This window comes from Talpa europaea (genome assembly GCF_964194135.1).
Source record: "Talpa europaea genome assembly, chromosome: 14".
Lineage (NCBI taxonomy): Eukaryota > Metazoa > Chordata > Mammalia > Eulipotyphla > Talpidae > Talpa > Talpa europaea.
Window position 1 is genome coordinate 89,868,496 of NC_140082.1, and position 23,220 is coordinate 89,891,715.

At 63.1% G+C, this 23,220-nt stretch overlaps 1 protein-coding gene across 6 annotated transcripts in view; it reads right to left on the minus strand.

The window, feature by feature from the left end:
• NTRK3 (neurotrophic receptor tyrosine kinase 3) overlaps positions 1-21,227 on the minus strand; it is a gene marked incomplete at both ends in the record, with an annotated part of 248,767 nt that extends 227,540 nt beyond the window's left edge. For all 6 annotated transcript variants that reach the window (XM_084254006.1, XM_084254004.1, XM_084254005.1 and 3 more), the window contains one exon: positions 20,980-21,227. In XM_084254006.1, coding sequence (XP_084110132.1) covers positions 20,980-21,227 — 248 coding nt within the window. The remainder of the gene's footprint in view (positions 1-20,979) is intronic.
• Positions 21,228-23,220: the final 1,993 nt, after the last annotated feature.

A 23,220-nucleotide genomic window follows, 5' to 3' on the forward strand; every position in this document is an offset into this window, starting at 1 on the left:
CCGCCTCCCAACTTCCAGAAACACAGATGCCATCCTGTCTCCCCACCACCCCCGCCGCCAGCACATCCGGAGAAGCACCCCCTACATGGGACTCTGAGGGCTTTGCCAATGTGTGTCCCTGCGCCACCCCTTGCTCTCCCCCTGTGCCCACTGTGCCCACTGTCCACTCCATCCATGCTCCCCGCGGAGGGCCGGCCCGTCCCCAGGGGAACCACAGCGCATGATGTTGGGCTTACAGTGATCTGTGGGGGCTGCTAAAAGCCCAAAGTCACTGGGGTGTCCAGCTATGGTCCACAGAGCTCCCCAGAACCTTGCCCTTCTCCTCTCCCCCCATGGAGGCTGAAGCTCCACTGGCGGCCACGGGCAGTCACACCTGGAGCACGTGCCAGCCTGGGTGGGGGGCGCTCTCGCTTCCTGAGGGACACACCCCTCACCTTGCCTTCCACAGCACCCAGAGGCCACAGACACCTAACGGGCACATGAGAAACTGCGAGAACCGCAGAGCGGCAGCCGTTGACATAACTGTGCTCCTGGACGACCAGGCCCTCCCGTGGCCTAACTTGATGTCAGAGAAATTAAGCCCTTTTGTTTAAACAAAGCCATTCCCAGTGACCTCCAGCCAAAACGCAAAGTCACATGCACGATCCCCCTGGACTCCGGCAGCCGCCCCGTGGGGTGGGGATTCACACGAGAATGGAGCTCAGGGTGCTGATTTGTTCAGCACCCCGGGGCCTACGGGGTACACTGAGCCAGGCTTTCCAGCCTGCCTCGCCATGCTTTGGGCTTGTTGAGGGACGCAGCGAGTGAAAAAGCTACCCGCTTACCAAACCCTCTCCTGGGGGCCCGGTGGAGACATGCGGAAGTTTCTACCCAGGCTGTGTTCCCTGGTCATTCGCTCCCAAAGGAGGTGCCCTGGTCAATGTCTACTGGAAGGACCCGCTGAGGACCAAGCCACACCCCCCGGCGACACCAGCGCCCCAAGCTCTCCCAGGCGCTCCCCACGCAGCGGCCTCTCACCTGTCCACCAGCACCTGCTCCCCCCACCTCCTGCTCACAATGGAGCAGTTGACTGCGCAGGTATTTTACCCCGTTCCCCGCACAGGGGGGTCCAGGCCACGGATCCACGGAGCCCCAGAGCTGCATTTCTCATTAAACTGACTCGCGGAGCCTTGTTCCAGCACAGGTCCCGACCGAGGTATAACGCAGCTGATGTACTGAGCGGGGAGCAGGCTGGCCCCGCCGACTCTGGGTGTGGGGAGGCCAGACTGTTTCCCACGGGTGCAGGAGCAGCCCGGACTAAGTCGGCCTGAGCGCCAACCCACTGGGCTGCTTGTGGGTCAGGTGACAGTGGAGAGGGGCCTGAGTCATTGCCTCGGCTTACACACCTCGAAGACAGGAAGAAACGCTAGCCCAGGCAGCTGTGCAGGGTAAAGGCGCTGAATGAAGTGCTCAGTGCTGGGCGGCGCTGTTACTGCTACTGTCACCAGCACCACCAACATCTGCGAGGACTTCTTCAGCCAGGAGGAGGCAAGACTTTCTTGGGAAATCTAGAAAACGAAGCGCATGTGGGGGCCTGGCGCCCCATGAGGACACCCCATGAGTCATCTGGAGCCAGAGGATACGATGCAATGATACTTGGCATCAGGAAGGGTCCTTCTCAACTGACATGCACCTTGGGTACATGCATCGCCTGCCTGCTCTGTAAGGGGGCACAGGAAGACCTGGCGGCCTTCCTCACCGAGCATGTGGAGTTATCCTCCGGATCCCCGAGAGTGCAGGTGCATAATCACCATTCTCGCCTCCCCGCGGCCATTACCCAGGATCACGTAACAGCCCATCTCCTTGCTGCCCGCCCAGAACTGCCCACTGCGGCCGTGACCTGGCAGCAGCTGCTCCGGGGTGAGCTGAACGACCCCACCCACAGAGGTGGGGAGGGGACGGGCGGAGAGAGCCTCTCGCGAAGCTGGTTTTGAGCTACCACATGCAGCAAAGAGCTCAGGACCCAGAGGCCGGCCCCTACAGGGGTGCCCGTGGCTGGACTCCCAGGGAAGGGCGCACGGCCGTGGCAGCGAGGGCTCTGGAATAAGGCCGGCACTCCCTGCTCCAACAGGCCCCCCTGCCGCCTCGGCTGGAGAGACTCTGGAGAAGGGCCCCTCCGCATGGCGCCGCTGCGCCCACCTGCGCACCAGCCTTCCCCGCACCACCCACTCGGGGGTCCACACGGACGCCGCCAGCCCACCTCCCACCTGCTGCTCCAGGCGCCGTGGTCCCGCCCACCGGGCTCTGGAGACCCCGCCCTTCCACGCCTCTCCCCGTCTCTCCCCGTCTCCCACGCCCCAGGGTCGTCAGACTAGGCTGAAATCCCTGCAGTCTCTGACATGTTTGCTCCCCAAGCCCTGGCCTCCCGCCCACATCACCCACCGGCCCCGCCATCCTTCCTGCCTTCTCTCAGAGCTGACCTGCTTCCCCCTGGGCCCTGGGGCTCTTGAGATGAGGCTTCTTAAAACACAAATCAAAATCACTTGCTCCGAGACATGTAAATACACATACACACACGCACACGCGCATACACACAAGGTGTGATTTCACTCGTAACTTGAACTACATGTGCCAAGTGAGCTCTGTGCTCCCAGAAAGACTAGGAACAAAAACGACAACTGTTTTTAAAATGCTGGTGCTGCTGCCCCCACCTCACTCCAGAGGGGACCTCCCCCAAGTAAGATGGAGAGGAACCCGCTCCCGGCCTGGTCGCAGCTCCCGCATGCCCCTGGGGGTGGATGCAGGTCTCAGGCCACCGCCTGCCCGCACCCCGACTCCCCCACTAAGACTTGACGGGACCAGCGCCTCTGGGTGTCTCTCACGCTGCTGGGGCAGACGGTTTCTTCCTCTTTTATTTCTCTCGACTTCTAAGTTTCCACCAGCAAACATACTTCAACTTGTTACACTTGAACATTCTTTACTTAAAACTCTACCCTGCCAGCAGCTTATGCATACAAGAAGTGGGGTATAAGCCAGAGGTGCAGGGGGTGAGAGGATTCACCAGAGACAGAGTGGGGAGCAGAACTGACAGCATGGGGAGCAGAGTGACTGAAACACACTGCTGAGGGGAGCAGCAGGCGAGACAGGAGAGGTCTGCTGCGCCATGTGGGTTGCTCCCGGGCCGATGTGCCAGTCCCCTGTGCCATCCCTTCAAAGCCAGAGGCCACTGCCCTCTCCCCCGCAGCCTGTGGTGTGGAGCCCTGTGAGGATCTCACCTGGCAGGTGCAGAAGGGGGTCAAACGGAACAAAGACATCTTGGCTGGTCCCATAAGAAATTACATCTTGGTTCTGGTAAACTGGGTAAACTCAGCCTTTGGCAAACCCGAGGTGCCTGCGGGCAAATCAGCCTTGGCTCGAGGTCACTTGGGCTTTCAGGCAACTGGCTCTGACCCTCTGGCCCCTCCGTGCAGTGACTTCTGCATTTCCAGAAACTGACCCAGAGTGGTGGGGAGTAGCAGGAGGGGCGGGGAGACACCCAGAAACGTCCAGAGACCCACTCACCAGGGGATCTCAACCTGAGCCCGTTGGGGACTTGGGGACACCTCCAGAACCCCCAGCCCTGGGAGAGTTAGGAAAATGCGTTCCCCTAACAGGCTTCCATGGGGCGCTGCCACCACCCCAAGCTCCCAGGACATAGTCGGTCCAGCCAGGGCTTCCACCCTAAGGACGGGCCTGCTCTGGGCCACAGCCGAAGGGGGCGCCAGGGGCCCCGCCCTGCCCTCCCCCAGCCCACAGCCAAAGTTTGACTAAAGCTCAGTGTCTTTGCTTTTATAAATCTCTGCCTTTTAATGATGGCTTCAAGGCTGAGGGGAAAAAGGGCCATTAAACTCACTGAATAAGTTAATGGGGCAGAGAGAATCTATTTCAGAGCCACCCCAGGCTATTTTCCTCTGGAGCTAAAGCCTGAATAAGCAAAAAGAAAAAATTAAAACCATAGAGCGCACGGCCAATAAATAACCCCAGTGTAATCTCTCAGCGTCCCCGGCTTCATCTGCAGAGATGTTATAATGCAGGTCGCTCAGAACCCGCCTCAGGACCCCGCGTTCCAGCCAGCGGTGGCCCGGCCTCCCGGCCTGGCCCCCCGCGAGGCCACGCGGTGGCTGTGCCCATGTGGGATGCTTCAGGCGTGGCCGTGAGAACCTGCACCCACAAAGTCAAACAGGCATCCCCTAAAAGCAAACCCTGAGCCCTCCGATCCCGCTGTAGAAATTCCCAGAGAGACTTGCTAGTTGTCACCAGCCTTCACCTGCAGCCCGTTCCTGCTGCCCCCACACTAGAGCCCCTTTCCTCTCCTCTTCCCGCCACGCAAACCAAATACAACCGCTTGGTTTTTCCGACCACCTCCTTGGAAACTCCTTCCTCCTCCTCCTTTCCACCTGCTTCTCTCTCTCCAGCTCCTCCTCCTCCTCCCTCCCCAGCCTCTGCTCCTCCTCCTGGCTTCCCTGTCTCCTTGGCCCACTTCCTTCCTCCTCCAGCAAGAACGAGTCTCCCTAGAATCCAGCCGGAAATCTGGCTCTAAGATCAGGAAGCACAAATCATTAAATAAGTCAGAACTCCTGTTGGTAAATGTTGAGTCCCACTAGACACAGGTTGTTTACTCTTTAATATTTAAACATGTTAATTAAATCTCTGAATAAACAAATATATTTTAGCAAGTGGCATTCCTGAGTCACAGCTCCTCTCTGCCACCAAGCACCTTGGGGCCTTTCAGCGGGGACCAGGTCTCCCTCCGGGCCGCTGCCGTGGCAGCACGAGGCCCAGGATCGCTGACCCCCACCCCCAGGCTGTCCACTAGGGCAGCCAGACTCCAGTCAACGAGTCATGGGCCCGGCCCACATAACTACATCTGTCCCTCTGAGAACCCGAGGCTCCCTCTCAGTCTCCCTGACTGTCAAACTGGCCCCCAACCTTCAGGTCCCCAGCATGAGCTCTATCATTCATTCATTCATTCTCCCATCCATCGACCACTTTGTCCAGCCATCCACCCTTCCATCCATCCATCCATCCATCCATCCATCCATCCATCTATATTTCCATCCATCCATCCATCCACCCATTCATCCATCCATACATCCATCCATACGTCCACCTTCCATCCACCCATCCACCCATCCATCCGTCCATCCATCCATTCATACGTCCATCCTTCCATCCATCCTCCATTCATCCACCCATCTACCCATCCATCCATCCTTCCATCCATCCATATGTTTATTTTGCCAAACAGATGCTAAGCACTGGAAAGACAAAGACAAACAAGACTGAACCCCAATTCTCAAGGACCTCAGCCTGGATGGTCATTCTCTTCCCAGTTCGACAGGCAGAATAAACTCCCTTGCTTCCAGAGCTTTCCATCCCCTGTACCTGAAATAACCCCCCATTGCAGCCCCTGACCCCTGCCAGATGGCAAATGCCTCCTCGGCCTTCGGGTTTAATACTAGACATACTAAGATTTCGGGGAGCATGTACACACATCTACAACTTACGTAGCTGCATCAGAAAAATGGGAGTGATGAGATGGGAAGCAGGACAGAGCAGTGGGTCGACTTCGTGATAGTGCAAGTAGAATAAAATATGACCTGCAGGTTCCGGGCAGCAGCCACCAGACTTTTGCTGTCCGGTGCTCAAGCTGGCACATGCTGGAAGGTTTTCATAATAAAATGATGGGGTGGAGGGGTCCTATTTATGTTCACGTCCCCAGGAAAGCCTTTCCATAGCCTTGTTTGGTGGCCATTCTACTTGGCAAGCTTTCCTCGTGCTAACCAAAGCTGCACTGCTGTGTCCCCAGTCGCTGTTACTTGAGGGGCAATAGCTGCCTGACGTGGTGGCTGACGCGAGCAGGCGGGGGCTGGTAGCTGCTGAAATCATTGATAAATCAGCTCGTCGGTTAATGGGAGAGAGCGTGCATTTGATCTGGAGTTGTTCTGTTACCCCACCTGCAATTCCCTGGACACAGAGGGCCAGAGAACTGTCTTGGTGGGCCCTTGGCACCTCACCCTTACTCCTGGAGCCCCCCCTTTCCACCTCTGCTTCTCCTTCAAGCATGCAACCTTTCCCATGGTGTCCTGTGCTCGCAAGGCCGACCTGGCAGATCTGCTTAGGGCACCTGCAGAGGGACCCCAAACAGGAGAACTCTCAGCTCGCATAACTCCTGCAGGTTTCTGCACTCAGGGAAGGCTAAGAAAGGCCTGACTTTCAGCGGCTGTGCCCTTTTTTGTCTTACAACTGTAGCCCGCTGCCCCCACCATCTCCCGGGTGGAAGTCCTAACCCCCAGGGCCTCCAAGTGTTACTGTATTTGGAGACGAGGTCTTTAAAGAGGTAATTCATTTAAAGTGGAGCCACTGGGGGGATCTGAACCCATCACGGCCGGCGTCCTTCTGAAATGAAGACGTCAGGACACGCCCAGAGAGGGAGACGCCGCGGTCAGGGTGCAGGCAGGCTCCAGGCAGCCGAGGAGCGAGGTCTCGGGGCCCAGCCTGCCGACCCCGGGGCCTTGGCCTTCCCGGGCCCAGAACGGCGGGGCTGCGGTGCCTCGAATGGCAGGGACGACCACTCTGTCTTCACCTCCAGGCACAACCCGGAGGCACGACCGTGTTTTTATTGTCTCCAAGCTTCTCAAGTCTTGTCTTAACAGAGAAAAAAACAAGGGATCCCGCACAGAACAGCCCGTTTCCCCATCACCTGCAGCTGACAGATCCGACCACGGCGTCCTGCGCTAGGATTCCGAAAGAGAGAAGAAAACCCCGGGGCCCCGTCCAAGAGCCAATGGCCACCGGGTCTCCATGGTCTTGTCCTTCTCGTTTCTGTGTCCAGCACGTTCGACCGGCCGCACCTTTCCTGTCTTCCGTCGGCATCGCACTCGCGAATATAGCCAAGTCACGCTCGGAACCCGGTCTTCCTGGCCACTCCCAAGACCCTCCTGCCCGCCGGCTGCGGAGCCCTGCCTTCCCGGAGCCTGGAGCCGGCTGCCCACTGACCCCTCTGCGCACTCGGCCACAGCGAAGGCGAGTGCAGGCGCTGGGCCTGGTGGAGACCGAGCCAGTCACACAGTGGCCTGAGACACGTGCTCCCCTCTTTCGGCCTCAATTTCTCCCTCTGCGGGGTGACAGCAGCCTGCTCATGCTCATGGAGGCTAAACGCGGTGCCCGATAACCCGCCTGGCGCCCAGAAAGGGCACAAAAGCAGCAGCTGCTGTCTCTATGCGCTCCAAAGACCGGCGAGCTGGAGCAGACAACACATGCAGGTCTGGAGTCCAAAGCACCCCCCGGAGGGGAACAAGCTGACAGGGGCCCCGGTGAGCAGGTCAAAGGCCAGAACCCGCGGGCAGGAGCCCAAGTCCAAGAGTGGGAGGTCTGGGGGAGGGACACAGAGCAGGTGAGACTGGCCAGGCCACGGGCTCTCCTGGCGGGCAGTGGAAGGTCAGAACACGAACCGCACCCGGGAGCACGGCGTCCCCCCAACACGTGCCCTGGGGTCTGGAGGGCAATCTGAGAAAAGTAACCATGCCCTCACTTCTCAACTGGGCATCCGATCCGACTCAGCACATGCGGGCCAAGTCCGGCCCCACGGGGAGGTGAGGGTGGGGCCAAGGGCAGACCAGGGCCAGGTACCGTATTTGGGGTGCAGAGAGAAGGGAAACAGAGAGAAAAGCCAGGGCCCCTCGGATGAGCTGGGAGTGGGTTAGTGTCCTCCTAGAATGGGGGGCAGTGATTTCGCAGCAGGGAAGCTTCACAAGGATCTTATGCTGGACTCCCCTGAGTGGGCTCCGGAGTCCTGCTTGAAGCCAGGTGCCCAGCAGCTGGCCTCAGAGCTTGGTCCCTGGGCAGCAGCAAAGGTACCGCCCAGAAGTCCTCAGCCCTCCCACAGAAGGGAATCAGAAACTCCAAACTCAGGGGGACAGAGGGGCAGACCCCTGAGTGATGGGTATGCACAAGTGGTGCGGGGCCCTGGAGCCCACGCTCCAGCCACACCTGCAAGTTCAAATGCCAACTCTGCACCCCACTAGCCAGTGACCATGGACAGGCTCCTCCCTCTGACACACTTCTCGAGGGGAGACTCCCCCAACCCGCCCACCCCCCAAACAGGCCGCTGGCTGAGCAGGAAGCCCAGGCACCCCAAGCATGGGGACCAGAGAATGAGGTGCCCGCCCCCACAGAGCCCTGACACCATGTCGGCGGCTGCCAGTCTGAGACCTTCTGGATAGACGCACCAGCTCTCCTGTTAGGTGGCACACAGCACCCACTGGTGCCCGTCCAGGACAGAGGGCCACGCAGGACCCATGCCCTGCCCTCCACACCCACAGCACTGGAGGCAGACGCCGAGGCTCAGCTGGGCTGCGTGGGCAGGCGCAGGGATGGTTGCAGGGTGCAGCCCCAAGGTCCGCACGGTCTAGGCAGGCCAGGTAGACAGGCCAGCCACCCGGGTGGGGCACAGGACTGGGGAGGCAGGGTTGAGTGGCCAGTGAGTCCTGTGGAGACAGGAGATGACCCTGGAAATGAGGCTGGACGACAGTGAGGGAGCACAGGCCAGTCCCCCACCGCCATGCCGGCCCCCGGGGCCCAGGGCCCCGCTCTGAGCCGAGCAGAGAGAGAGGAGGCCGGGCAGCTTCCTGGCCAGCATGGCACAGGCCTAGCAGCCTGCAGGCAGGGTCGCAGGGAGCCAGGAGATGGCAATGTCCAGACAGCAGCCAGCACGTAGGGCCAACCAGGTATCCAGCTGGCCCACGCTCCCACAGGGAGGGGAGGTGGCCCCCAAATCACCTCTGGAAGGACCTTCTCCCAGAAACCTGTTCTGGGGCAGAGAGAACCTGGCTGCCCCCTCCCTCCTCCCGAGACACCTTCCCAGAGCGGGGTCAGGTGGCAGGAGAGGCAGAAGGGCCCTGGCGGACCATCCACGGCCGACACATGGACGTTCTACAGAGCATGGAGACCTCGCGTGTCAGGGTCCCGGGGGCATCCCCAGCTCTCACCAAAGGGGCCGGCCCCAGGGATCAGGACAAATCAGAGTGAGAGGAACACAGGGACACGGGCCATTCACTGGCCAGCGACGGCGCTGGCCTCTTCCCTGCTGCCTGGGTCACCTTCCAAATAAACTATTCCCCCCAGGCCTCTGCCTTGCACTGTCAGGAAGTGACTCAGTGGCTCCCCTGAAATAGCACAGGCCCTTGCGAATGCTGGCAAGGCCAAAGGCCCGGCTCACAGCCAAGGCTACGACCATGAGACTGGGCTACCGAAGCTAGTGGCCCCGAAGAGGGCGAGTGTGGGGCCTCCAAGCCCCTCCACCCAGGGAAGCCACCTCGTCCTGTGCACACGTGTCTCCTGAAACTCTGGGGAGACACGTTTTCTAAAATGTTGTGCCTGTTCCTCCAGAGGCACCCCTGTGGCTCGGAGCCCCTGCTGACGATCTGCCCCCGCGCTGAGTTCCAAGCGAGGCCTCTGACCGCACAGCATCGCGCCCAGGAGCTGGGCACTGAGTGGGGGACTCGGCACGGAGGGCTCAGGGCCAGCCCTCCAGTCCGGGTCCAGCCACGGCTGCTGACCATCCTTCCCCAGAAGCCCGGACATTGGCTGAGCCTTGGCTCCAGGGCAGACACCTGGAGCCCCTCGGCCCTGGCATGAGGCACCACTGCCAGGCGCCACTGCCTGTGTCCACATGCGAAAGACAGTCCTTCAAGGGCGCAATTCCAGGTGGCCCCGGGGACAGGAGCAGGGGCCCCCATGGGACATGCAGCCCTCCCGTGAACGAGGGAAGCTGCCACCAACCAAGGCCACGAGCCCCAGAAGTGGGCACTCCCGCCCCCCCCCACCCTGGGCCGCCCCTCACTGCCAGGCTTAGGGGGCCCAGCTGCTCCCTCCGCTTCCTCCCAGAGCTTCAAAAACACAGTTTCTGAGGAGGGAATCAAAGGACACCCCTCCCCCAGGCCCCGCCCCCTCCCATTTCTCATGTCAGTTCCCACTTGCTGTCTTATCGCCACATTTGTTAAAATGACTGCCACTTAGGAGGTGGCAAGGCGTCAGAAACACAATCTGGAGCAAAGCTGATATTCACTATCTCCCTGAGCCCGCACGTCTGCCAAGACCCCCGCCTGCAGCTCAGGTGGGTAGAAGGAGCCACACGGGCTGAGGAGCCAGAGACCCCCCATGCCAGCCTCGAGGCCCCCGCGCCGAGGGGGAGACACCTCCCCGTAGCTGGAGCTTCTGCGCCAGTCAAGCCTGACGCTCGACCGCGCTCACCACCCCCTCCTGCCACGTGAGCCCGCACGCCCTCACACACACATCGCACACCCGTGTCTGACGCTCAAATCCAAGCGGAAGAGCCCCCAACCCCCTGCCTTTTTCAGATAAACAAAGTGTGTCTCAGAGGCTGGAGCCTCATGGCTGAATGAAAGCACCCCATGGAGCGCGGCACCCCAGGAACCACTGAGAGCAGCGGCGGTCAGGCGCCAGGCAGGCTGGCCACGGCGCGTCCGTACGTGGCACGGGTGTGCTCTGGGGTTGCCCTCTCACCTCTGGCCCAGTGGTCACCATCGCGCCAGCGCCTCAGAGAATCATGTCCTGTCATCAGCACCTAAGACACACACAGGGCGCCAAGTTCCCCTGCCCCAGCTCTGGCCACCGACTGCCCAGCCCCGGCCCTCAGCATGGAAGGCACCGATGTTCTGCATTCCAGCCACTGGGGGTCACTGCTGCCCCCATGAATGGGAACCACGGAGCCTTCATTGGCGAGTGACCCCCTCCCAAGTCATATGGGGTCCCCCAAACATCTCCTGGGGTGCGTCCTGTCTCCGTCCTTCATGTGGAAGGGGCAGGTGTTCAGCCACTGAGTAGCCACACGTTCCAGACACTTTCTGTACATGAGATAACTGAGTCCTCACAGCAGCCCCTCCCACTAACACCCGGCCTGGCAGCTGAAGGAAATGAGACCCAGAAAAGCCCAGGGATTTCCTCATCACGTGACACCCCAAGCCAGGAAGGGGGCAAGGCTGGACCCCCCACATGCTGCCAAAGTCATGACCTTTCCATGACCCAGTCTGGTCTCCCATGAAATATGAAACTCCAGGCTGTGGGCGCGGGTTAAGTCCAGCGGGTTTGCTGTGGTCTCAGGCCTGCGTCTGCCAGGGGACCACGGGGAGCCTGGACTCTGAGCAAAGATGCAACCCCAGTGGGGCAGGTGAAAGGCGCCTCCTTCCTGCTGAGCTCGCGGTCTAGTGCCCTCTTGTGGCTGGACAAGGAACTGGGATGAACATGCTTGAGAGAGACTGGAGGGTGGGCTAGAGGGGGGCCCAGAGCTCACCCCTTTCCCCCTGGATTCCTAGGTTCTTAGCCCCAGCGATGCTCCTGGATCCCCACCAGTCGCTGATGGGCTTAGTCAATACAGTTGCCAGAAGGGGTTCAGCGAGAGATAGGGAGCTACAGTGGGCTCCCTGGGAGAAAAGACGGGGGGACAGCACCTACAAGGGCTAGGTGCTGCTGGGTTACCCTGCATGGAGATGCCTGGCACCTCACCTCTGGGGGCCCCCAGGGGGCAACCTCTGCCTGGGACACTCTGGCTCCTGGGGTTCTCAACTGAGTCCACCCGTGGGAACCACACAGTCCCCCGTTCTTTGGCAGACAGGTGCCTCGGCCACTTGGTCACCGTGTCCAAACATACACCATCTTGGCCCTTGTGCCGCCTCCCCGAGCTCTGGCCCGGTTGCTAGCTCCGCTCACAGAACTTCCCCTAGCCCTGCTCCTCAAGGGCCCAGACACCAGAGCCCAGCGCCTGTGAGATGCCCCCTCGGGGCGCTGTGCACCCACCTGTGCGGCACCAGCCTCACCTCACAGCCACTCTGGAGAGATGTCCAGATCTCCGCCTTCAGACAAAGAACTGAGGCTCAGAGAAGCAACGCGCCTGAGCTCACACAGGGCTGAGCCAGGACGTAACTGAGGCTGAAGCTGAGAAGCAAAGGCCACGCAAAACTGGGCCCAGTTGCTGCTCATACAGGCCCTGGCCGGAAAGGCTGAGCTGGTGGTGGGGGAGCGCCTGGAAGCAGGATGAGGGGCAGAGAGCACCGCCATGTGAGGGGACGCGGGGGAGGACCAGAGGGAAGGCATCTGTTTCACACACACGTGTGTTCTCCCTGAAGCCCCAACAGCCTGCATTCACTTTATCTCCAGCCCTCAGATGAGGAAACTGAGGGTCCTCATAGGGTCACACTGCCGGGAGGTGCTGTGACCTTGACCCCAAGAGTAGGCACCACCCATTAGCACGGGGTACATGCGGACGGGCTCCAGCCAGCCGGGAGTGCCAGCCCCACCTCTGCTCTTCAGGGCATAGGCTAATGCCCAGAGAGACGGTCCCACTGCCACCCTGGCTCTGGCACCCATGGGGTGACCCCAGGACAGAGTCTTGGCCCAGTCAATGTGCCCGGGACAGAGGGGCCTGGCAGGAGGGGGCTGCTGGTGTGGGTGGGGCCAGGCACCCCCCACCCGTCACCTGCGCGGGATCTCTGGGAACTGAGACCAGGCGTGACATCAGCTCTGGGGTCTGGTGCCTGTCTGGGCCGGGTGCTGACCACACAGCCCCTCGGTTCCCACGCCAGGCATGGGGTGGGGCAGGGAGCGAGGCAGCCTAACAAACAGCCTGACCCCACACTTCCCTGAAACCCCACCCAGACTGATGCGGGGCCCCTCCCTCTCCTCCCTATCCCCTGAGCCCTCCTGCAGCTGCTGCTGCTGAGACCAGCGGGCTGGGGGAGACCTCGCCGCCAGGGCCTCTCCAGCAGCCTCCTGCGAGCTCGGGTGCGGGAGGCTCACCGCCCTGGCCTGCAGGACCTGATGGAGGCCGGCTTCGCTCCGCTGAGGGCGGCCCCGCCCCGGGAGAAGGACCGCAGGCCCAGGAAAGCCTCCTGCAGCCACTGGGCTGCACATGTCACCGGGCATGTGCCACCTGCCCGGCTCCCGCGCCCGGCCGGCCGCAGCCCGTCTCGTGCGCAGCGTCGCCCTCTGGCGGCCGCCGGGGCCTCGCGCAGCCGAGCGGCCGGCAGGAAGCCAAGGCTCGGGGCTTGTTTACGGAGCCCGGGAGGCTGTGCACCCAGCACAGAAGCGAGCACGTGTGCGTGTGCACAGACGCCCCCAGATGCGCGCACGCAGCCCCGGTTCCCGTGGGAGGCAGCCCAGATTAGGACTGCGAATCTCAGGCTGCTCCCCCGTCATTCCCTCCCTCTTTGCAGGAAGCGAAGGCTCCTTTCCCAGCCTCTGGAGGAGCAGCCTCCTGCGCCCCAGGGAGCAGGCGGAGACCCCAGACCCGCACCGGTGGAGAGCCTGGCGCCTGCAGGGGCCCTGAGGCTCCACTCACAGGTGACCCGCTCCAGGCCTCGGCCTTCCGCCTCAGCCGGGTGAGCTCCTCAAACTGGGATTGGCCCCACCATTTGCGAACCCCTTTCCAGATGGGCTGGTTTAGCCAAAGTCTTCCCCACACAACACCCCAGTCTACAAGTGAAATAACCCAGGGGCTGACTGTTTCCAGCCCACCTAGGATGACATCACACTGGCCTGACACTGACCTGGGGAGCCGCACTGGCTCCGTCCCCCAGAACCCCAACTCCCAGAGGGGATGCAGAGGCCAGAGAGGTCCCATAGTCCACCAAGCACCAGCAAAACGGGGGCTGCCACAAAGGCTTGCCCCCCCCAATCTTAGCCTGACTCCGGCTCCAAGGGGGCCCAAAGACACCCCCAACCTCAGGGTCAACTCTCTGAAAAGACAGAGCGTCCAGAATCGGGGAGGTGGGGGGAGATGGGGCAAGAGGAAGCGTGGTGGGAATGAGACTGCTGGTTTGGGACAGTGCAGGGGGAGGGTTGGAGAAGTGGGTGTCAGCCTCCACCACTCAGACAGAGCAGCCTCAGGACCCCCAAAGTTCAACCTAGGAGAAGCCCCCCAGCCCCATGCTGCCCCAGCCAGGCTCTCTCTGGCCCTGGGCAGCCAGGAACACAGTCCTGCTGACCAGGCCTCAGCCCCGAGAGGAGCTGGCCTGGCCCCAGCCGCCAGATTCCTGAACCCCTGCCAGCCCAGCTGGCACCTGCCCTCCTGGGAGGGCTGACCTGATCTCCGAGGCCAGGACAATGTGGGGCAGTCAAGGAGGCCTGGGAAGAGGCCGGGCTGACACTCGGCCCCACGGGGAGGCTGCTGTCGGGAACAGGTCAGGAGGAGCCCAAGGCCTCACCAGAGAAGCGACCTGTCCACTCCGCCTGGCCAGCACTGCCCGCCAGCTCCGTACCATCGCTGGCTCACTGCCTTCCCCTCGCCCCACCCGCTCTCGCCAGGAGTGGGGTGAAAGGCTCCCTGGGCCTTCACATTTACCCTTTTTTTATTACTGATTTCTCATGAGGTCACATGTCCATGTGTGTACACACCAGTGCACGTCAGCACGCCAGACGGCACAGGCAACATAGTGTGACGTTCACACTATGTGAGAGACATGCTGCTGTGTCACCTGCCGGATGCATGAAGGTAAGCAGGTCAGAGTCTGCCTCCAGACTCAGTTTCCCCATGTGTAAGGTGGGACAAATAATAGTATTTATCCCAGACGGTTGGTATGAGGTCACAACGAGGAATGACCTAGAAAGTACTTGCACCAGTGTCTGGATATAGTAAGTGCTCAATAAAAGTTAGCAGTTATGACTTATCCTGTATTGACAGCTTCCACACCGCCGGACATGACTCAGGGCCCTGACCGCAGAGGGCTGCAGAAAGGTGGTTTTTGTTGTCCTCAGCTTAAGGTAAGAAGTTGAGGCCCAGAGGTGGGCAAACTTGGGAGAGGCCGGGCCCAGGCTCAGCTCCACCGGGAGCCGAGCAAAGCCACAGGCCCGCTTCCGCTCCTGGCTGGGTGTTACTATCTGGGGAGGGACCTGAGTCTCCCACCAGCTAGACCTGGGACACCGTAGTGGGAAAGTCAGATGGGCGCCTGGGGCCAGTCGTGAGAAGGGACGGCTCCCGGCCCGCGGAGCCTGCGGATTCCCCAGCCCCGCCGTAAATAGAGCTCAGCAGCCGCCCTTCTCCAGCTGATGCTAATTGGCGTGGGCTGCAGGCTGCCAGGAGCCCCGGGGCTTCCAGCCTCACACAGTTGCTGCCTCTGGGGACCCTGAATTTGGAAACATCGTCCCAGAAGGAGACACAGTCGTGGGCGAGGCTCTGGCTTTGACAAAGTGCCCAGAAGGGGGGCCGGGGCGGAGTCCAGGCAGCCTGGCACCTGCCCCCAAGAAGCCAGGCCTTCCAGCCACGGGGAGCCCAGGGAAGCCCCTGCCCCTGACTGGCCTCTCAGCAGACCCCCATGGGTAACCTGAGCTCCCCTTCCAGCTCTGAATTCAGGTGAGTCTTGCACTCAGAGGAGGCAGAAATTTGAGGATCCTCAAAGGATTCCCCTCGCACCCGGCTTCCATTATGGCTTCAGCAGAGTCCTGTCTTGATGACCCCACCCATCAGGAGGGGCTGCTGACCCACTGGGTCCCCAGGACCACCCTTGTTCCCCAGAATGAAGGCAGCGAGACTCCAGGGTGACAGATGGCTGGAGCTGATGCTTCCTTGGCCACAGCCAAGCCCAGCCTCTACTTGAGCCACACTTAGACCCAGTGGTCAGCACACCCAGCTGCCCGCCACAAGCCCCTCAGAGATGCACCATAACGCTGCCTCTAATAGAAAAAAGAACATTCTGAATGAACAGAGTTGGCATCTGCCTTCTCCCAGAGCCAGAGGGTGTGCAGCCAAAGGGTCAGGGCAGGAGACAGGAGGGAGTGGGCGAAGGCGCAGGGGACCCACAAGAACATTCTAGATCTTTCATTTTGTGAGTCAGACAACTCCACCATCAGGGACTCAGGTTCTGTTTATTTTGTGTGGTTGGTTAATCAGTGAAATGGGACTAATAATCCTGGTTATGTTCTTCAAGCAGCTGAGTCAAAAATTAATTGGGCAAGTGTAAACCAGAAGCATGGACAGAAGGAGATGAGGGGGCTTGTCAAGGTCGAATCCCGATGGTCCAGGAGACCTTCTTTTGAGAATTGGCCTGGTCCAGGAAGATGAGGGAGGCTAGGGAATCCTGGTCCAGAGCTGAGACCCCTTTCCTGAGCCTGATCCCTGTCACATGCCCCCTCCCGAACAACTACCCCTCCTTGGAACAGACCTACGCCTCTCCAATGGCACCCACCTTGCCCTCAAGCTCAGACCCCGACCTTTCCTACCACAAGAGTGGGCACCGAGCTTTGTTGGTTCTGTATGGCTGAAGCAATAAAAAATGTAGCCGGTAACCCCCAAACACTCATATTATTAAACTCTATGCTTATATATCCTCAACTCATACATTAAGTATTCCCTTTTCTAGACAAGAATAATTTGGAACAGAAGTTCTAGCAGTTTCTTCTCTCACCCAGTGAGGTGGAAGAGGGAGCCCTCTCCTGCCCAGAGCTCTGGTGGAGGTGGGGGGCCCGGAGGCTAGGGGTCTCCTCACTCTAAGGAGAATGCGCGGTCCCCACCAGTCCTTGCTAAGGATGGCATCTGGCCTGGGCGGTTGGTTCTAAATTGTGTAGCAGTTTCTGTGGCCCAGAGTTTTGTAGAGACAGGAAGGGAAAGTGGGGGTGAGGGAGCTCCCCCTGGCCTACTCCTGGAGGAGTCGCCTCCTGGGGCATCCCAGGCCAGCAGCAACCGCACAGGAGAGGCCCCCAGAGGCGCCTCGAAACCTCCAAGCTCAGTCCTCAGCCCCGGGGCGACACGTGCCCGAGCCAGAAGGGACACCGCCGCCCGGGGCCTCCTTTCACTGTGGAACTTAAAGTCCTCCCTCGCTCCCAGCAGCCCAAGGGCAGAGCAGGGTGGGGCTCAGTGTCCTCTCCCTTGTCCCATTCCCAGAACCCCACCCTGCACTGGCTTCCTGGTGGTCCCCGGGGAGGCTGGGGACAATGTCTCCACCCCAGCACCAGCCGCTCGATGAAGCACTTGTGATGGGGAGCCCAGGAGGCTGCCGGGGTACCCCGGCCCTGGCTCGGGACATCCCCAGGGAGGCCACAGGCTACCCTTTCTCCCACCCACGAGCAGCTGCGCTGCGGCGGGCCCACCTCTCCAGAGACGGCACGGAGAGGTCAGGGGTGGACACACGGGGGGCTCCTTCCCCACCCAGCACACGCCAGGCAGGAGGGTGGTGGCCGGGCCGCCTCTCGGGCTCCAGGCTCGGCCTCCAGGCGCCAGCAGGCAAGCACGCTCGAGCTAAGGTCGGACGGCCCCAGGGTCCGTGCTCAGCCCCCGAAGTGCAGAGTTGGGCCCTGGGCTGCTCCTAGGGTGCGGGCTGAGGTCCCCGGCCCAGGACGGGCCCTCCGGGAAGCCCACCCACCAGCGCCCACCCAGGGCCTCGGTAGCACTCGCCTCCCACCCCGGAAGGACCTCTTCCCCAACAGCTGACCGCCCCCTTCCAAATCTGACCGCAAAGGTCCGGACACTCCTTCCTCCCTCCGCCAGCCTCGGCCCCCCTGCTGGGGCGCCTGGTCAAGCCCCACGAGGCGCTGGGGCCTGGCTGGTGCCCCGGCCTGCATCCCAACTCCCACTGGGAACTGCCCGGGGCAGCTCCTCACCTCTGCATGCTCAGGAAGGAGCAGGAGCAGCAGGCAAAGCCCCAGAGCCCCCCATCCCTGCCAGGGGGCAGCCTGCAGGAAGGGCAGGGGAATCAGCGACCAGAGAGACACACACACTGGGGACCCAGCTGGGGCGTCCCAAGCTCGGGTGGCCAAGCCCGGGAGCACCCGGCCCAGCGAGGCCACCGGCCCCCTTCTGAAGGCCTGGCAGGCCGAGGATGCGCCCTGCCCACCCACCGCCGCCTTTGTGACGTCAGCGGCTGCTGGGCGCGGCCGGGCCCTTCCAGGTAAGGTCACTGCAAGTCGGTGCAAAGGGACTGGCCTCCTGAACAGAAAGAGGCCAGAAGGGGGGGCCCTTTGGAGGCGCTTTGACTCTGGGGGGTGGAGGTGAGACCCACATGTCAGCCCTGAGGCCTTGCACCTGATTTCCTCATGACACTGATAGGGAGCCCCCCCCCCCACCGTCAGAGGCGCCTCCTTGAGTCCACGGGAGCCTCTCCACACACCACTCAAAGAACCCCAGGGAACCGCGTGTCCCTCCGAAAACTCAGATAAATTCGTTCAGCACCTGAGGAGAGACCTTGAGACTCCACAGCCCCAAGAACAGGAGTGCAACCCAGAGGGAACCACCCCAGCTTCCCTTAGCTCAGCCGGATGGATCCAGCGTCTGCGCCCCACTGCCACCTCCCAGAGTCCATCCAAGCTGCCCCCCTCAGCTGACACCAGCACCAAGCGCTTCAGATGCACGGAGGAATGAAGGCCCCCATGACTCTGGTAGCACGAGACGGCAGAAGAACACTCACGGCTCCTGCAAAGCCCAGGCTCTGGCTGAACCCCCTTCCCAGGCCACGCTACTCCCCCAGATGGAGGGCTCCTCTCGGCCCTCAAATTGCTCCCTCCAGCCTGCCCCAGGGGCAGCCCCCAGAGCAAACGGGGAGCCTGCCATTGGAGAGAAAGGTCTCAGCCTGGCCGACCTGGGCTGTGTGCCCCGGGAAAGTCACTGGGCTACCCTGAGCCTCCATCCCCTAGGGACCCAGGGGAGCTGCCCTCTCCCTCCTGGGGGAACACAATACCCCCCCTCCATGGTCCTCTGCCCCCGGGCTGGAAGGCAGCCCTTCGCTGAGTCAGTCAATACCCGTCTTAGACATAACAGGGCACTAGGGAGAAGATGGGGTGAGGAAGGGTCAGCCAACCATGACCTCTGACCTCCCCTCCTGCCACCCCGCTCAGGTCCTATAGACATCCAAAGCCCTGGCTCTCAGATGTGGGGGTGCATTTAAGGAAAGGATGGGCATGCACTAAGGGGCTCCGGCCCATGCCCAGCTCCCTGCGCCCCAGGTGCCCTTCTGGGGTCTCCAGTGGCAGGGGCAGAGGCTGCCCCACGCGCCCCCCCCATCACTGACTTTTCCAGCAGCCCCATCTTCAACCCTCTGCCTGGGAAGACCCACTCAGCTCTTCCCTATCAAACTGCCGTCCCGAGCAGCCTTTCCAGAGAGCAACACCTCCCTGTGGCTGCTCAGAGCCGGTGTGGCTGTGACCGGCCCTGCCTGCCACCAGCAGCTACGGCCGCACACATCCTTGGAGGGAGTGGAGACAGCCCGGACCCGGCTCCGACTGGGCACCTTCCCTGCCCGCCCCACCTCCTGGGAGCCCGGGCCCAGGTACTGCCCCCCACACCAGCCCGGCAGTGTTCGGCCAGGGCAGAGTTTCCCTGACAACCCCACTTGGGACCTTCCTCCCGGCATCCAAGGGGATGCTGGCAAGCACGGCCTGCAGGGGGGGAGAGGCAGAGTCAGGCCCATCCTGTTCCTGCACCACCGCCAGCCCCCCATTTATCTCGTCATCTCTCCAGTCAGCCCCGTCGGGGTGAAGGTGATAAGGGGGCAAACGTCGGTGCCAATATATGGGTCAATCTCATGCCCTGGGCCAGGAATCAGGGACATCTCCTGGGCGACACATTCCCCTCCAATTGTTAGCTGCAAGCACCCGGAGCAGAACCTCCATCAGCCAAGAGGGCTGGCGGGCTTTCGAGAAAGCAGGACCGCAATTCCTCCCGGTCGTGCAGCAGCCCCACGGCCCAGAGAGATACACCAATGGCAGCCTCGGCCCCTGCTGAGGACGCCCACCCAAAGGACCAAGAGCCACCCCAAATGCCTTCCTTAGCCCCAGGCAGGATGTCCACACAAGCCCTTCTCGGCGTCCTACACGTTTCAGGGGTCACCACGGAGAGAGGCAGGGAGAGCGCCCCTGAACAATCCAGTGCCATCCACACCCTTCCCCGGAGGGCAGGACTGGGGAGCGGTGCCCACGGGCCTGGGTCCGTGGAAGAAGAGATGGACAGCGGCCCTGGCCCCGGAGCTCTCCTTTCTCCTCCCGACCCCAAGTCCCTGCCCTCCCCCCCTCCCCACCACAGGGAAATAGGAAGAAAAGCGGAGGCCCTCGTCGGGCTCCGACCGGGCAGAGCCAAGCCAACGCCAGTCACAGAGTTCAATTTTCCAAACAGACGGGTCCGCAGGATCACAGAACAGGTCCCCCAACACTCCAGCCCCCTCGCCTGCTCTCGCCACCCTGGCTGGGAATTGCCGGAGCAGTTCTCAAAGCCCGAAAGGGGAAGGAATCTGTGGGCACCCAGATGCAGATGGGGTGGGAAAAGGGGGTGTCTCAGAAATGCCCAAAATGGGGTTGGAGAGGGTGGGGTGGAGGCAGCCGGGAGAGGCCGTCTTCCATGGCGGCCTGGAGGTGTCCAAAGTCTCCCCGGGAGGCGCCAGCTCCCAACTTGTTTACTTGTCAGCGTGTGTTTCGCTGTTTCCAAAAGGAAATAGTTAAACATCTCGGCCGGGTGGGAGCCGACCCTGTCACCTTCCCTCCCGGCTCAGCTCGGCCGCGGCCACCGTGGTCACCGTCCGCCGCTGGCCGCGCTGCCAGGGAATCGAACCTCGTCTACTTTATTCCACTTGAGCGTGGCCAAACTGTTGCTATTTAGCGGGGGGTCAAAGAACCCGATTCACACCCTGGGAACGCGCCCCAGCCGGTGGGGGCGGGGGTGGGCGCAGGGCCCCGCGCGCCCTGGGCCGCCCGGGTCCTCCCGGGGAGCGGCACCCGCGGGCACGCCCGGATCGCCCCTCGCCAGGCCGGAGTCACCTGGAAGGTGCAGCCCGCGAGCATCTCCCGAGCCAGAGCGAGCCTGGCGCGCGCGGGCGGCGGGCAGCGGGCGGGCGGCGGGCGGGCGGCGGGCGGGCAGCGGGCGGGCAGCGGCGAGCCGGGCACCGAGGGCCGGAGGGAGCCGCGGGCGGCGGGAGCGCGGCGCGGGCGCGGCGGGAGGCAGCGGCCGGGGGCGGCCGCCCGACTTACATGGAAGTGATGTTCCTCGAGATGTCCGTGATGTTGACGCTGGCGTTCCCGTTGCTGGTCCCCGAATCCTGCCCTTCCAGGAGCGGGAAGAGGTTCCCATCGTCCGGCCGCCGGCAGCTGATCTCGGTCTTGCTGCAGACGCAGTTGGCGGGGCACGCCAGCGCCGAGCCCGCATAGTCCAGCCAGACGCTGCCCAGCAAGAAAATCCGCCAGAAACTACACTTGGCCGGGCAGAGCGAGACATCCATCTCCGACCGCGGCTTCTACAAGAGAGGAGGAGGAGAGGCGGGGTGGGGTGGGGGGAGCGGGGCGAGCGGGGGGGAAGGAGACAAAGACGCCGGGAGGGGGAGGGGGCCTCTGCCTTTGAAGCGCCGGGCGATCAGACGCGAGATCCTTCGGCGTCGGGAACCATCGCGGCCGCCGGTGGGAGCCGCGGGGCGCGCCTAGCGGCGCGGGCGGCCGGGCATGGTGGCGGCTCGGCTCCCGCGGGCCGCGGCGGGCTCGGGAGCGAGCGAGCGGCGCTCCCCGACTCCGAGACTTTGCAGGGCTGCCGCGGGCGCGGGGAGGCAGGAGAAGCAGCCAAAATAGGGGGGGGGGGGGCGGGGATGGTGCGAAAGTCACCAAGTCCCACCTACTGGGCAGAATTAAAACGGACACACCTGCAAAACACACACACACACACACACACGCGCGCGCGCGCACACGCACACGCGCACTCACACGCGCACACACTCACGCAGACACACACGCCCGGCCCGGGGGGAGGAGGAGGAGGAGACGCGGCCGGAGCTGCAGCAGCGGCGCGAACGGCTCGGCTCGCCGCGCGCCCGCGGAAATGCACAGGCGCCCGGCGCGCGGAACGCACGGGGCACCGGAGCGGCTCCCGCTCCCTCCCCCGCGCCCCCGCCCGGCGCCTCCGCCCCCGCGCCCGCCCCCCGCCCCCCGCCCGGGCTGGGAGCGGCAGGAGAGCGGAATCTCCCCCGCCCGCCCGCCCGCGCGCGCCCCCCCTCCCCACACCCCCCCGCCGCCCGCCCCGCTCACCCACCCACTCGCCGCTGCGCTCTCGCCGCCCGCGCCGCCACCCGCAGCCCCGCCGCGCGCTCCCCGCCCCGCGGCCCCGCGCCCGCCGCAGCCCGGGGCGCCGCCGCCGAGGGGAAAAGTTGGGTCGGGATGGCGAGGGTCGGGCTGGGCGGGGGGCGCCGGCCGGCGCGCGCCCCTCCACTTTTTGGCCCTCGCGCTGCCCGGTTCTGCTGCCACCCGGACCGCGGGAGGCGGGGGACGAACGGGCCGAGGTGACCGGGAGCGCTCGGAGCCCGGCGGGGCTCCGGCTCGCGCGGGGCCGGCGCGCGGGAGCGCACGGGAGCACCCCGCGGAGGCGCCCCAGCCGGATCGCGGCCGCGGCCGCGGGCCCCCGGTCGGGAGGGCTCTGCTCGGCGTGCGCGAGAGTCCGCGCGCCGGGCTCGGCCGCGAGGGGCCCGCGGGGCACGGCCGGGATGCGGTCCCCGCGCCCCGCGCCTGGCGGGCCGGGGTCCGAGCGGGGCCGGGGGCCGGCGGGGGAGGAAGGACCCGGCGCCCCGGGCGCGGCGCAGGAGAGCCGGGCGCGCGAGCGGCGCGAGGAAATTGAGATGCAAGGGGCGTCCGGGGTAAGCGCCAGGCCAGCGCCCACAGGGCCGGCTTCCCGGGCTCGGCTCGCGGGTGCGAGGCGCTGGGTGCCGGCGGAGGGGGCGGGCGGGCTGCTCTCTCCCGATCCGGGGGCGCAGCACCTCCCTCCTTCCGTCCCACGCAAGCACCCCTTCCTGGTAGGGGCGCAAAGCAGGTGCAGCCCTCGACGCGAGCTCAGATCCCGTCGGGAGAGGAGGGGGTCCCCGCTTTTTGCCTCAGTATGAATTTTATTTTTTTTTTTTAATAAAACGTCAAGAAGCCAAGTGCGAGCGGTGTGCGGAGAACGCCGCGCGCTCGCGGCCGGGAGGAGAAGAAAGGGTTAGGGCCGGGAGCCGGGACACACTACGGCATTCACACGCAGAAGAAAGCCGGGCTGCCTCCGGGCTTGGCCGAGGGCAGGCGGGGAAGCAGATCCGCGGCTCCAACTGCAGCCAGCAGCTGAATGGAGGCTCCCCGCCCCCTGTGGATTCCGATGCAGGCCGCGCGGCTCGGCTCGCAGGCGAGATGGGGGCAGGGGGCTGCCGTGCCACGGCCGCCCCCGGCGCGGCCACAGACAGGCCGGGCGCCTGCGAGTGGCAC